At 41.6% G+C, this 15,062-nt stretch overlaps 1 protein-coding gene across 2 annotated transcripts in view; it reads right to left on the minus strand.

Moving 5' to 3' along the window:
* Positions 1-15,062, minus strand: part of PCSK2 (proprotein convertase subtilisin/kexin type 2) — a gene marked incomplete at its 3' end in the record, with an annotated part of 106,270 nt that overhangs the window by 23,670 nt on the left and 67,538 nt on the right. For both annotated transcript variants that reach the window (XM_081997686.1, XM_081997685.1), the window contains 2 exons: positions 7,086-7,162; positions 435-523 (listed from right to left, as the gene is read on the minus strand). In XM_081997686.1, coding sequence (XP_081853812.1) covers positions 435-523; positions 7,086-7,162 — 166 coding nt within the window. The remainder of the gene's footprint in view (positions 1-434; positions 524-7,085; positions 7,163-15,062) is intronic.

Consider the following 15,062-nt stretch of genomic DNA (forward strand, 5'->3'; position numbering starts at 1 on the left):
GAGATACACGGCACTGCAGGGCCTGCCCTGTGAGACCCTAAAGAGTAAGAGCAGCACAGGATTTTGCCTTTTCAAATACAGCTTCTAAGAGCAGAAGGAATTTATATTTTACCTCCTGCAAAATGAGATTTGTCACAAATGATTCTGCAACCACGCAGGGAAGAAGCATTGAAAATCAGCATAGAAACAGGAATTGGCATAAGAAGGAGCTGAGCTGCTCCTCTGCAATGTTATTAAAGAGGCTATATAAGGCCCTCAATTGAAAAGGCAAAGCCATGGAGAAATTCCTCTGCCCAGCTACTGTGAAAAATAATAAACACATGGCCCAGTGCCAGCCTGCAGTCCTGTCCTGGGCAATGCTCCCTGTCTCTGCAGAAGTTCTGCCTGAGGCACAGTGTCATAAGGACCATTTACACCTTGAAATACTACAGTACCTGCCACCTTGGAGTTGTACGCAACTCCCACGCCGCAGATGTTGTTGTTGGCAGCAGCAGACACCTCTCCTGCACACCTTGTCCCATGGCTGCAAAAGGGAAGACAGAGACACCACCGTGAACCCAGCTAATGCGTGTGCTGAATTGAGCCAGATCACCATGATCTTGTTTTTGCCTCATAGTCAGCTCCCAGTGCTTCAGAGGAAAACCGTTCCATGGCAAACTGTTCAGTGCTGTACTTGGATACTTAGATAAGCTCACTCCTTCCTGAAGCAGGAGATTATCAACTTCCCCTCTGCAGTATGAGCAATGCTTGCTCTGAGGTTAACATGCATACTTATGCTACACTGAGTTGTAAAGTTATTCAGACCTTTTCTTTTTAACAGGTTCTGCCTTGTTAGCAACTATTAGTCAGTAGAAATGCCCTTGACAGACCACCGTAAAAGTAAGATCAGTATACTTCTTTTATTCTTATGACTTGACAGTGCGACACCCATTATTTTGAACCCCACAGAACAAAGTCTGATTGCATTTTTCCTGTTCAAACATGTATCAGGAGCATATCCCTGCCCACCAAAGAAATGCTATGGAAAGAGGTGCGTACAATATCAAACTGGAGTGGCAGAAGGGAGCCACAAGGGACACTGCACTCCTCAGCACCAGAGTTGTAGCCTGGCTGGCAAGGCCCAAAGCTGGCCAGACCCAAGGCACATGCACCCCTCTCCTCCAGTGCCTAATTCCCAAGAGAGCTGACAAGATGCTCTAGTTGCCAGTTGGCAGAGCTACTGCTTTCTGCTCAAGTGGGAAATGTCTCTGCTCTGACACGGAGGTCCAGATCCGGGCTGACACATGGCATTTCAAGTACAGTTGGTGTCTCTGAAGTACTTTACAGCTCTCAACAGAGACCCTTTAACTGGGAGTGGCTTTGAGGCAGTCTTGCAGGAAGGCAGACTGCATTTTCCTTTCTCCTAATTCATCACAGAAATTAAACCACAGAGAATATAAAAATGGACAATAGTTTAAAAAAAAAAATAGCACAGCAGCAGAGAAACTGGTGAAACCTGTGCTGCTGTCAGGTTTAAATTTAAGATGTTGAATCAATATGAATCCATCCTACTGCTCACATCAATCCACTCTGTGCATTAAAACTGGCATTGCTCCTACAGCATGCTAAGGATTCATGCAATTAGCAGTGCTGTACTGTAAAGGCTACACAGAGTACCAGATGAACCATCCTGGGAGGCAGCAGAATTGTTTTGTTTTAATCATCTTTTTTCTCCCTCTCTCCCTTTAAGCATCTCTGGCAAAGGTGAGTGTAACATTAATAAAGGGGTCAGAAGCAACACATTCTTTTTCCCACTCTACTTGGAAGAATATACTTTTAAAGGCAGCTCCACAAAAAAAAAATTGACTGGCCTCAAATGTACACAATATCTTGATCATGAAAGGGTGAAGATCTCATTCAAGTTCCTTTTACAAAGGGGGCAGAGAGGAGAGCAATATGGATTTCTTATTCAGCTGCTGGAGAAATTTCTTTCAACAGTCAAGCAGGTTTTCCCTCATGCCCTTGTTCAAGGAACTGTGAAAAAAAAAAAAATAGTGTTGCTAGGTATTCATTATCTAGTCACCTGTGGGCTAGCTACAAGCCACAGAGCAGAATAAATGGCTTTGTTAAAAAATTGTCTTGACTGATGCTGTGGTGCAAAAAATCAGTGACACTGCCAGGTGAGCTCTTTCTCTCACTGATGGAAAAATTGTATTAGGACCTTCCCTGTGAAAAGGTTTTATCAGAAGGTCCTCTCCCCCACCTTGCCTCCCCAGTGCTCTGGCCCACATGATGGAGACAGCAAGCAAACCTGTTCCAGCAGCTCAGGGTTTAGATACCATGCTGCTGACTAGACAAAAAAAATCACGTGAGTTAGTGGAAACACATTTAGTTGAATTATTAATGGCAAATCACAGACTCTTCCAATATTGCCTTATTTGCTGTTCATGTATCGATAAACCCACTGTGGTTTCTATGAAGTGACCAATGTCATAGGCACAAATCACAGCTTTTCTCTGCAATGTTCACCTCTTCACTATTATGTCAATGTTTAAAACACGGGGATAGAAAACAGAATAGAAAAAAGAATATTTTCACCTACGAACAAGTTACTTCAAAGATAAACCATACAGTAGCATGCAGAGCAAGTTTTCCATAAACATTACATATGGAATAAAAGAAAACATTTTACATGAACATTTGTGAAAACCTAAGATGGAAGAAGGTGATTCAACTGAAAGTCAGTTTTGCCTTCAGCTGGTTTAAATAACATATCTGTACTAGTTGTGAAGATTTCACTCTGCTTTGTCTTTGAAAACTATTTCTAAAACCCACTACCAATGCTATAGTAGATGCCCTTTTATCGACACATCTTTTAAGAGTCAGAGATGGCACAGATTTTCATTGAGGTTCCTTTTCATCTGCTTTGAAATGCTTCTGCAGACAGCAAAGGACAGGCTACATCCTTCTTAACCTCAGCTATCTGCTGGGGAAGGGCTATGCAGAGCCGCAGTCTCAAAAGCTGTGAGGATCTGCCTATTCTTGTCCACTTTAGTTGCTTGCGCTGGGCAGCAGTTCAATACGCTAAGCTCAGAGGGACGCTTTTGTGGGTCAAATGCGATCCCATTTTTACTCACATTTACAGCTTCTGAGCATTCGAGTGTTTGCACAAGGGAAAGCGTCCCCCTACTTTGGGGAATGTGCCACTCTGCCTGCATCCAAACACACCAAGAACCAGCAGTTAGTGCTGTGGCTCCTCCCTGACACTTGTGTCATAACACTGCAGGCAGAAAGAGCTGCTAAATCTGTTCACACAAATTCTCAATTATTATGTTGTTTCCATTGTATTGACTGAAAAATGAGGAGGAGGGGAGCAGGCGTTTTTACCCTGTTAAGGAGCGCTGTCTGGAAGACAAGTTGAGTTCTTTCCTTGTCTTGGTGGTATTTTGTTTGGATCCATAATAAGTAAAGAACATTTTTACCTCTGGAGAATATGGGTTTCCAAGATAGTAATTTTTGCCCAGCTAACTCTTATCTAGGTGAGAGGATCTACAGAATACAAAGGCTATGGGAATGTAGATAATTATTGGTTATTTATATCGTCGCAGAAATTCGTAATCTCAGTGCTCTGAGACGGGGAGCCCCAAGTTGTGCCTTCTTCATGCTCATAGCAAGAAGTCAGAGGGCTGTAACAGAAAGGCCGAGCTATCTCTGACTCCCGTGGGTACCTCCGCACTGCACAACATGGTACATGCCAAGGTACTGAATGTGGTTCGGGAGGAGTGGGTGTTAAAAATCACAGGCCGTTCCCAAAGTGCTTCCTAAAAACCACTAAGCGCTGTAAAGCTGCCTCTGCTTTTGGGAACAGGGTTTGGTTCAGGTTCCTTCACTGCTCCTCAGGCCTGCCCCATGTTGCACCCAGTGTTCCCTATCCTGGCTTGGTCCCCAAGCTGTGGGTCTGAACACAGTCAAGCAGTCAGTACGGTAAGCAGGGGAATAAGTCCCTTGGCTGCCCAGTTATCTATGTGTCTCTCCCTGTAACAGCTGACCTGCCCAACTGCAATTCCCTGCCTGAGGCACCACACTGTCCCCTTCCAAAACCCACCTTCCTTGGTTTCATAGGCCAGTGGCTGTTAAACGGAAAGGCCAGAGTGTTTCCAGCAGCCTTAAAAAGCACAAAATGGACAGGGAATCTGTGCTTACAAGCAGAGCAGCTGCGATTAATGAAATACTCCATGCAAAAACCTTTCCTTTTTTTTCTTAAAGTCTAATGACACTTCGTACATGCAGCTGGCAGCTCACAAAAGGCCTTTGGTTCATCTCTTTAAAAAACAGTCCTCTACTTCTTGTTCCACAAATCACTTGAATTGCTCACACAGAAATATATTCTTTATGGAAAAAGGGATATTACACTATTCTATTTTGAGTCTGATCCTTCTGCATGCATAAAATTCAATGGGAGATACATCACTGACTGCAAACTGAGCAAAATGGAGCCTTTATTGCAGGTTTCTCACTGGCTTTTCTGCGTAACTACTCTCTATTCAGATGCACCTTTGCAGCTACATACAGGTACAGACAGGCCATCATAGGCAGACAGGAGTCAGAAGTTATGACAATAGCTTATCTATGAGCACATCAGTTTGATTAACAATATAGCCAAGAAATACGCAGAGAAAAACATAGTCACAACTACTCCTGAATAGCTGGGCATGGTGTCTTGGTTTACGCCTTAGCCTGCAGAAAACAGGAAATCTTGCATCCTAAAGCCTTCTTGAACTGTGCAGGCAGGAGAGGGATGCTTTACTGAATGCATTTCTCCTGTGATTTACCTTGCAAGGCAGAAAATTCCCTGTCTCACCAAAGAAACCTCAAGGTTCATGATAAAGAATGCTATACTTTCTAGGTATCATTTTTTTCTGGAAAGAATAATGAAGAAAATCAGCAATGCATTCCTGCGTTGCTTTTCTCCTCCTGACTTGCTGAATTGAGGTCCCCATCCCCTCTAGAAAAGAAATAGAAAAAAGTGTTGCAGTTCTCTGAAAACCTGAAGCATGTTTCATTCTCAGTAATTACAGATCGGGTCGCAGATGACTGTGCTGCTCACCTTTGATTCTTCACTTGGGTGCCTGAACTTAGCTAGAGGCACCTGGGGCCAGAGACCATAACCCCTGCCGCGTCCAGCATGCTCGAGGCCTGTTTTAAGAGACTTTAGGAGGTTAACTCTGCCTCCAGGGCCACCTTGCAGAACACGTGAGGACAGCAAACTGTGCCCAACTATAAAATACTTGATAGCAGCACAATCAGTGTTAATGGGGCTTGGCAGAACACACTTAGTTTTATGAAGTTCCACACTGAAAATGACAGGAGCTACCATTACCCACTAAAGCTAGATTTAATTTTCCTCTGTGCTGCTCCAGAGCTAAGTGGTATCTTTCTCCTACAAAGATCCTTTGCATAAATAAAGCGAGAAAGGCAGCAGACCTTCACAAATTAGAGCCCTAGTCTTTCTACAACTTTCCATTCACTAATGGGATTCATACTAGTTTGAAAGTGTCAGATGTCCTTTCCCGAAATGAAGGAGAAACCTCACCGGCATCTTGCTTTGGTTGAAAAATGGCAGGACTACAAAGGATAACATCACAGCTCCTAAATCTGTTTGATCCATGCCAGGAAGTCTGTGTCGGAGGTGGAAGCACAGCTGCTCCACATCTTTGTTGTGCTATTCTGACAGAACTAAAATTGATTTCTTTAGAAATAAAACCAAAAAATCCATACAAAACTCAGGGGCCATCCATACATCCGCACTAAGTTAGACATGAAAACCACATCAAATAGGCCTAAAATATTTTTTGATGAGCACTAAGACTGAGCCCTGAAACCTTTACAGGTTTTCAAATCCACAGTGCTGCTGCAACATCAATTATATTTGCATCTAGATGACTTCAGGGAATTTCACTGGAATTATCATGAAACAATTTCTACAAATTTACAGACCCTGGGGAGTACTGCCACAGAGGCAGAGATGCTGGACACCGAGATCACCAGGTCATACACACACCTTACAGGTGTGCCTTGGACTCTGCACCCTTGACTATGTTAAATCTTGCTAGGAGCACTTATAGCCTGACAAAACGGGCTGTTTCCTCGGACAGATACAGAACCCATGGTGCAGAGGTTGGGTTTTTTTAAAACTGTTGACACACATTTCTGTTCTATCCTAAACAAAAATAAGTTTTGGGAAACTAAAAAGGTTACTTTTCCTAAAATCTGAAGCCTTTTCTTATTTATACCATACCTTGAGGACCAGACCTTCTCCTGCTGGAATCTAGCTAAGTTCAGAACATATTGAAGGAGGAGTAAGACTTGGGCACTCATGATGTGTTCAGGAGAAATAACACAACAAACACAGCTGCACTGTTGATCCCAGGTTTATAAACACAACAGAACAGGTTCCCAGTCAGTGTACATTGACTTTAATTCATCTAGCAGCTAGACATACCTCAGAATCAGCCCTGAAATACTACCCATGTACACTATCCTTAAATCACGGTGAAGAGACAGATGATTCAAATCTTATGTAAGATTTAATTGTTTTTAAACTGGCCATTCTACACCATGCTGCTTTTCTGCCGCCTTAGTCTATAATCGGATGAAAAGACTTCCCCCCTGCCCCAATCCTTTTCCTGTCTCCAGTTTACTCCCTTTAAAATTAGCTAGCAGTGATACTGCCTCAGACACAGTAAATGGGAAACCAGTCAAAACTGTATTAAGCGTGTACAGATTTGGGCTACCACAATGTCCTAGGATAGCTGACAGAAAACGGTATTTGGCTATCACCCATTCAAACAATTTACACATAAACTCTTCTGAAGCAGCAACCTAATTTATAAGCCTTAAAATGGTTGTTCAGCATTATCTAGAAGTTACCTAAAAAAATTAAGTCAGAAGTAACCTCTAATTTTCAAGCAGTAGTGAGACTGCAGCTTCTGTTTTGGCAACCACAGAATTTAGCAGAAAACAGACATTCCACAAACATCAGCCAATACTTACAATTTCTTATAAACAAACTGAAGTGAAGAGCAGGCTCATCAAAACCCATTTACCTGTTAAACCAGTCATCCGTGTAGCGGGGGTAGGGGTAGGGATCATTACTGCTGAAGTCGTAGCTGGCTTTGGCATTCTGCAAAACACAAAAAGGTTCAGTAAATCAGCAGAAAAACAGATGTGCAGGACAAAGTGGAACACAGAAAAGGAGCTGAGAATCGTTAGTAAACTTTGCCCTCTTCATTCTGTGAGATGCATCTGGACGCAAACTGGCCCCTGTTGTGCTATGCATCTCCCACACCAGCAAGCCTGGGGAAAGATGCTTTCTGGGGTGCAAAGCCTCCTGTGCTGTGGACCATGAGTATTTCCAAATAGCATGGCTAATTGTGAGGTGGTGTGAGAGCTCGGGCTAACTACTGAGGAACTGTTCATCAACACTTACAAGAGTATTTAGGTAGTATGCTGCTTGGCGGGGCAGGACAAAGGCTAAACCCTATTTTCTAAGCAGCGGTGGAAGTGACTGGGTCACTTGGGTCTTCCATCATAGAATTATTTTTTTATTTTTTTAAAACTCATTTGTGGTACTACAACAAGCAGTCAAATCTCTAAAAGCATTTCAGTGCTTAAGAATGTGGGTTTCCCAAAATTCAAATGTGAAAACCGCATAAGGGGTCAGCACATATGCCTGAAAATCCCTTTGCATATTTTCTTGGTCCTTTAGTTGTCTGAACAAATGTGGCTTTCAGGCGCTTTGGGAGAATGTCATCCCATGTCTTTGCTTTTCATATAAATCATTCCTGATTTTGCCCTATCAGCAGAGTTAAGGACACTCAGCAACTTTTTGATGATGTATCTGAGAAGCAAAGAGAAAGTTTCAGGAAGTCAAGTGCCATCTTCTTTCTTCCCTCTTAACGAAAAAAGAAATAAAGAGTGACTGAAAATTAAGCTTTTAAAAATATTTAGAAGCTTCCTCTCAAGTGTATGTTCACAGAGTTTATATTTTAATAAACACCATACTCAAGGAGCAGAATTATGTTAATTCTTAATTAATGTGTACTTGTATTCTTTTTTCAGATTTGGCTGAGCATGCTATTGAAGATAATTTGAGACTCGTGTGTGAATAGCTTTGCTCCTAAAAACATTCCCTCTCAGCAGATTCTCAGTTCCTGGGGTACAGGAATAGACAGTCCACTGGTAGCACCAAAGTCTTTGGGTTTTGGATCCAAAACCCCTAGCTCTCAAAAACTCTTGTGCCAGAACAAAACGGGGACAACATTGTCCTTGATCCTTGGGGGTAAAAGTAAGCATCTTTCAAGTTACTGTACAGCAATTTCTTTTGGGTGATCATTTCAGAAAGCCTAGTTGCTTATATTCAGCACAGACAATATGGAGCAGAGATTTACAGAATGTCTATCACGTGGCTTGATGCTGTTCTCCAGCTCAGACATAGCTGAATCCCTTTGTGAGTATTGTTACTGATCTCTCCATGTCTCTAAACTAAGGCTCTGATTTTCAGCCTGAAGACGCCTTCCAATAATGTCAGCTATAGCCACAAATGCTCCGTGCTTCTAAGTCTCTGTGCCCAGGTGTATGTTTCATTTACCTCCTTTAATTACCACAACTGCTTATACAGCCCTTTGAACGGCATAGATTTGTATGAGTAAGAGTAAACAGAACATGACTTTTCATCTGGGGAAAGAAGAGGAATTTCACAGTGGCCTATAAATCAGGAATAGTACAAAGAAGGTGGACAGGGAGTTATTATTTACTACTACTCATAATATAAGAACTAGTGGGAATCCATAGAAATTACCAGAGGGGAGATTTAGAAGCAGCAGAAAACAAGAAGTACTTTTTCAAAGAACATGTAATGAGTTACAAAATTAATTGCCCCCCCTACACCCCCCCCCCCCCCAGCAATACAGAGGTTAAAAGCCTGAATGAAATCAAAAAGTGGTTAGACAAATTAACAGAAGGCAAATCTGGAAGAGGTATTTGATGCTGTGCTTCCTCCTTCTCCAACAGTCCATGAAACAGTGAATGCTAGAAGCTGGGTGGCCATAATCAGGTAGATACCACACAGTCTCTGACTTGGTGATCATGCCGCTCCCCAGTCATCCACCACTGGCTGCTGTTGGAGGCAGGATCTTGAGCTAGAAAAGTTCGGGCCTCACCCAGTGCGCCTGGCAAAAGCCACGTGGCACAGACACCCAATCTTAATGCACAGAGGAAGTTTGGGTTCTGCAGTGTCCAGGGGAGCTGCGACGAGGATTTGTACAAGGGGCCAGGTCTCATCTAATACATGGCAGTGAAAAGAAATGAGCGTGTCAACAGAAGATCCAGTCCTGTTCTTTATTAACAAGTGCAGTATCTACTTCTAGCAGGACAAGCTGGAAAACCACATTCTATGGTAAAGTCAAAATAGAAGCAATGACTCTAAGTAGTTTTAATTAGCAGATAAAACCCACTCTGTCACAGAGTCTAGCTTGGCAACCTTTGGGGAGAAAAGCATTTCAATCACAAATTAACGAAACTTTCTTACACTACTGCCTTGGACTAGACATGGCCTGGAAACTAGGCCTGCAGATTGCAAATGAGTAAGCTTAGTTCCAGTGATTTCAGATTGTTCCTTTCAGGTAGGTATGGTCTAACTCCGTACCAAATGTAATTAGTTCAATATATCGCCAGCTTTTTATTCAGTTAGAACTCCTATTTTCACTCTAAAAATATTGTACAGATGAGAATTTAAACTCAGTCATGGATCAGCTGTGTTTTTTTCCCCCACCTGGAAGAAATGAAGTCCTACTTACATAGACCCTAAGCTCAAAGGGGGTCTGGTGAGGCTGATTTTTCAGGCCATCATCAGACATGCAAGCACCTTGTGGTAGCTGTCAACCACTCTTGACTCTAGAATTCCCTTGTGCAAAGAATTATGGATGGAAAAGCAATTCTAGCTGTGCAGATGTATCACTTGTGTCCAGGGTAGTGACAGGCAAAGGGATTCCAGCATGAATGATTCAGCCACTCTTACAGCAGACTGCAGCTCTGCTGTATGTCCCATGTAACCACGTCAGCTTATGGAAAGGTTGCTTTAGGCAGGCTACAAACCAAGTTGTGCAGCACTCTTCCACATCCTGTAGCTCTTACTCGCTTGATTTTGGATCACTGCACTCAAAGGAAAAAGGTATCTAATGTAGCAGGAACCATCTACGAAGTGCAAAATTAAGAAGAATTCTTGGAAAGAAAACAGCTGCTGACTGCACAATTTATCTTCATTAGGGTCTTTGAGAAAAGAAAGTGAGTTTTGGCTTCACGAAGGAATATTCCGCCCACACTATGGAAACGGTAGAATGGATAACGAAACAGCAGTGACAAGTACAAATGGACCACTTCAAGTTCCTAATTTAAAGATCAAATCCCTAAATACCTAAGCCTCAACCTTTTTTTATTTTTTTAAAAGCATAAACCAGTGACAAATTCAATCAGTTTCAACACTGGACCAGAAAGGGAACTGCTTCAGTGGATGGCAAAAATGTTTCACCTTGTGTTTTGGGAAGTGAATATCAAAACCTGTGGCCTGCCAGTATCCTCCTCACACTGGACTCCCCAGCAGGCAGCAAGAGGGGATGTGTCACTAACGCAGAGCTGTAAACAGGGTAGGAACCCCGGGGGTGGCAACCAAAACCAGCACAGATCATGATCTGCAGCAGTACACTGAAATGAAAACATTTTGATTTTCAATTCAGGTGATTCAGTTTCCAGTTTTAATGCCAAAATAGTCCACTGGCAGTTATTCCTCTTTAGATTTGAAGTGTTTAATATTTGGTTTGCAACAACTAAGGTAGTTGCCTAGTCTTTTCCTACTATCAGTGGAGACAATCAACTCCATGGAGCAACTCAAGCCACCAACCTTGGGGCACTGATCATAGATAGGGGCCTAGGCTTAGACTAGTCATTAGGCAAACAGCGTTAGAATGAGATGAATCCTATCCCTCATTTCAATGAAAACCAGTTCTTTGATGCAAACCTGGTGTTTATCAGCAGTCACCATCTATTCATAATTACTTATAAATAACATCTATTATATAATAAAAATGGTTGTTTTGCTACCACAGAGAGGAACTGTCTTGTATTTTAAGGCTTATCTCTATTTTTGCTTTCTAGCACCCTGCACCTCTAAATAAGGTGCTAACAGAAGGTGCACCAAGTAAGATGCTAACAGAAAAGTACTGGATCAGATGAGATTCTTTCAATCATTTATTAAAGTTATAGCCTGCATACCATGATACGAATAGATTACTTTTGCCTGTGCATAAAATTCTGCTTTCCTTGAAAATAAGCTTAGACAGGCATTTTCCAAAGAATTGCCCTATACTTTTTAAAATACATGCAGTAAAGCCTTCTTTGTAAAACATTCATTCTGTAAAATATGACAACAACAATAAATCAGTTTTCCCACGTGTTGCTCAGATCTGTAATAAAATTATGTACCTTGAATAATGCAGCAAGCCCATAAATTTTTATATGGCTTTACAAGCCTCTACAGAATAATTCACATATACTCCTCTTTCCTCCGTAGCTCAGGAAACGTGCCTACGGCTCGCATGCTAGTCCAGGAGACAAACAATTAAAGACACATGTGCCGCTAGTCACAGTCTGACTCTATTCATGACGTTAAAGCACTGGTGAATATAGCCCAGAGATTTGTAGCTTTTAAAAGAAGAGAAACATTTTTAACACAGGTGGCATCTGGTCTTATCCTCTTCAGGCAACTGCAAATCCTTAGAGATCTGAGGCAGAAAGATACCTTTTACTTGTTTGATTTTTTTTACTGATCCAAAGAGCAAGCAAACCCCTGGGCTCAAATTACAACACATCACACCTTGAAGAGACCGTACTAAAATAACACGGAATGTCATGTGGTGGAAAGTGAAATTCAGTTTTGTACACAAAAGCTTAAGAAAATGGAATATGCTCACCAGGAGGTGAAAAGGGAGGCAACATGATATTTTGCCTAGGAGGGGTGCTATAAGGCTTAAAGGTCATTAATGAAAAACAGAAGCACTGTCGCTAAGTCCGTAGTCATACAGTAAGCTCTCTCCTCTCTGCCATGGGAAGCACGCTGATCTATTTTGGTTTGGTCTGTGGGGGTTTTTTAAATGGAAATGAAAAATCCCTGCAACTTCCTAAATAGCTCTGCCTCTACATGAACTAATTTACATGTCCTGTATTACTATCCAGCAAATTCAGAGCTGCATTCGACTTTGTCAACACCAAGAATATATCCACAAAGTAATGTGCTATGTTCAAAAATATTAACCTTAAAGACTGAAGTTCCTGTTGCTGAATATCATTATCTCCCTCCAGAAACATAAGCCTTTTACCCAGTTCTTACAGGTACATCATAAAAGTAAAAATACTCAGCCAGACAACAGCAGCCAGATCATGAATAATGAATAAGACAGCAGCACACTCTTCTGCCATCCTCCTTTTCAAAACAGTCATAGAATAATACATCAGAGCATCATCTGAAATGGATGAAGTAGAGAAGTGTGCTGGGTCCTGAATAATACTTGAGGTACACATAAGCCCTCCCGGTAGCCCAGTTTCAGGTATTCATTAAAGGCCCTGCCTGGCCACAGAACAAGCAAGTGCAGAGCATACTGCAGTGGTGATTTCATTTTCTACTTATCACTGGAAAAGTTCTTATTTCAATTTCCTTAATACTCATCAAGCATCTGGGATTAGGTCAAAAGAAGAACTAGTGGAATTATAGCCAAAACAGGATAAACTGACTACAAACAACAGGTGACTACTGCTTAATTTCTAACACTATAAATATTTGAGGTAACAAGTGGTAACAATTCTAATAATCCAGTTATTAGAATTTATAAGAAGACACATTCACTGTCTCACCTCTGATGCAGCTTCTTGTTTTTTCAAAGCTGAAACTTTTTCATGGCTTAGGTTTAAAAACAAAAAAACAAAAAAGGTAGCTGAAAAAGACATAGGGTCTCCTGTTAGCATTTATATTTATCTTCATTAAGGTAGCATTATTTCTGAAGTAACAGTTATGAAGAAAAATTGCTTCACTGAGATCATCTTACATTGTGTTCTTTTTCTAGATTAGACAGATTTCCTTTGTCAAGTAACTGATGATCTTCTCTACATTTCACTTGGCACTACAATGTCACACAACCTCTTATTTTACTTTTTCCCCCCTAATTTCTTTCCTACCTCCCCTGCAGACAACATCAGAAAACCAACACGAGTTACACTGCTGGCTGGTGCCCTTCAGCATGTAAGCATCTTCAAAAAGAAAGGCTGCAGCTAAACAAACTATTTCACATGGGGATGAGGCACCTGGGCAGTATAGCAGTGATGTTTAGTACACAGGTAGATCTAAGCACAAACTTTTTCAAGCTTCAAAGAAGAGGTGAAATCCTTAATTCCATTCTTAGGTACCAAGACTGTTGAATGTTTTCCCAGTTTACTAAACCAAGTGAAAGCCCAAATGCATCCAGCTAAATGCCATCTAACTCTGGCTGTTTGCTAATGCTTGGAATTAGGTATATGGTCAAACATGACCAAAAAAACCCAACAACCGCACTCAGAAAAAATTTATATCGGGAAGATTTTTTAAGAAGTGGAGAATTATTTTTTTTCTCCAATTAAGCTTTACTTATTAAACCAGCTTATTGAAATACTCTCCATTTCCTCTGCCCTGCATATTCACCTGACACAGAAAAAAGCATAAGAAATTGAGGCAGGCATGAGACTTTATTAAAAAACAAGTAGCCAAATGAACTTGTGCTTATAATAAAGAGGCTGCTTCACAACTCAGCTCTTGGCACTCTTAGCCTGCTCCACAATTTTCAGATTGATGTGGAGGAAACTTGAAGCACATCGTCAGTTGTTAATTACTTAGAGCCAGAGTTCTGAAGGCAAAAGCAAGTTAAGCTACAAAAAAACCCTATTTCTGCTCAGCCAAACATTCCTTAATTGTCAGAGGGGGTGCACAAGAATCTTTAAGCTATACCTGTTGAGATACTGACAGGGTACTGAATGTTCATGGGGTGGCACATTGCTCAGACAATTAAATTAATAAAATAAAAATAAATTAAGCAACTAGTTATTGTTAAATATTTTCAGGGCAAGTTACAAGTTTAAAGTTTTAAAGCTTCAGATTACGGAGTGAACTCTTTGACTTCTTTAATTCGGGGGCGGGAGGCGGGGAAGAAAAAAACCTGGCATCCAAATGCCTAGAGATATATGAGCCACTGAATTATTTTATCATAATAGGAAATACAAAGAGTGCAATGACTTTTACTGAAAAATACGGTGAACACACACTTCATCAAGCTTTAGTGTTCTGTTTTATTAAAAACCTGGCCCACATTCCCTTTCCAATACATGGATTTTTTCCCCCTTCAGATACCTTGGTTATGTACTAGTGTGACCTACTGAAGTTGGGAGAGTAACAGAGGTATAAAGCTGGCAGCAGAGAAACGAGGTTCAGGTCCATTATTCTTAGTTATTTTCCTGTAAGAAATAACTGACAAGTTTGTCAGTACATTAAATATGTGTTGGGTGCTGCGCTGCAGTAGAGGTTGTGTTTGCCATGTTTTGACGGCAGCCAGCACTTATGGCCTCTTCGAGGGATGAGCTGGAAAAGAAAAGGAGCTAAGTCCTCTTGCTCCTCTCAGGGAGCCCGATCCAAAGTCTACCAAAATCTGCCACGGGCTCTCCCACCAAACCCAGCAGGCAGGATTCAGACCACACTCAGCATAAAGGTCTCAAGTGGCACGTGGTGGATAAGGGACAATTTTTTCCATCAGTGGAAGAAAATCTATAGCTCAGGGTTTGCAGTACAAACTCAGCAGTCATTTGAATCCAGCTGTTATGCATGATATGGTGTGGGCAAAGAGCAGCCACTTCACTGGGAGAGCAAACAGTTCCCTGCTGCTGTGTGTGGCTAGCGGGAGTTGGCACCGACAATCACTCTCTGTGACTCCAAAGGCATCGCAGTCTGAGGC

This window comes from Phaethon aethereus (genome assembly GCF_964289735.1).
Source record: "Phaethon aethereus genome assembly, chromosome: 3".
Classification (NCBI taxonomy): domain Eukaryota; kingdom Metazoa; phylum Chordata; class Aves; order Phaethontiformes; family Phaethontidae; genus Phaethon; species Phaethon aethereus.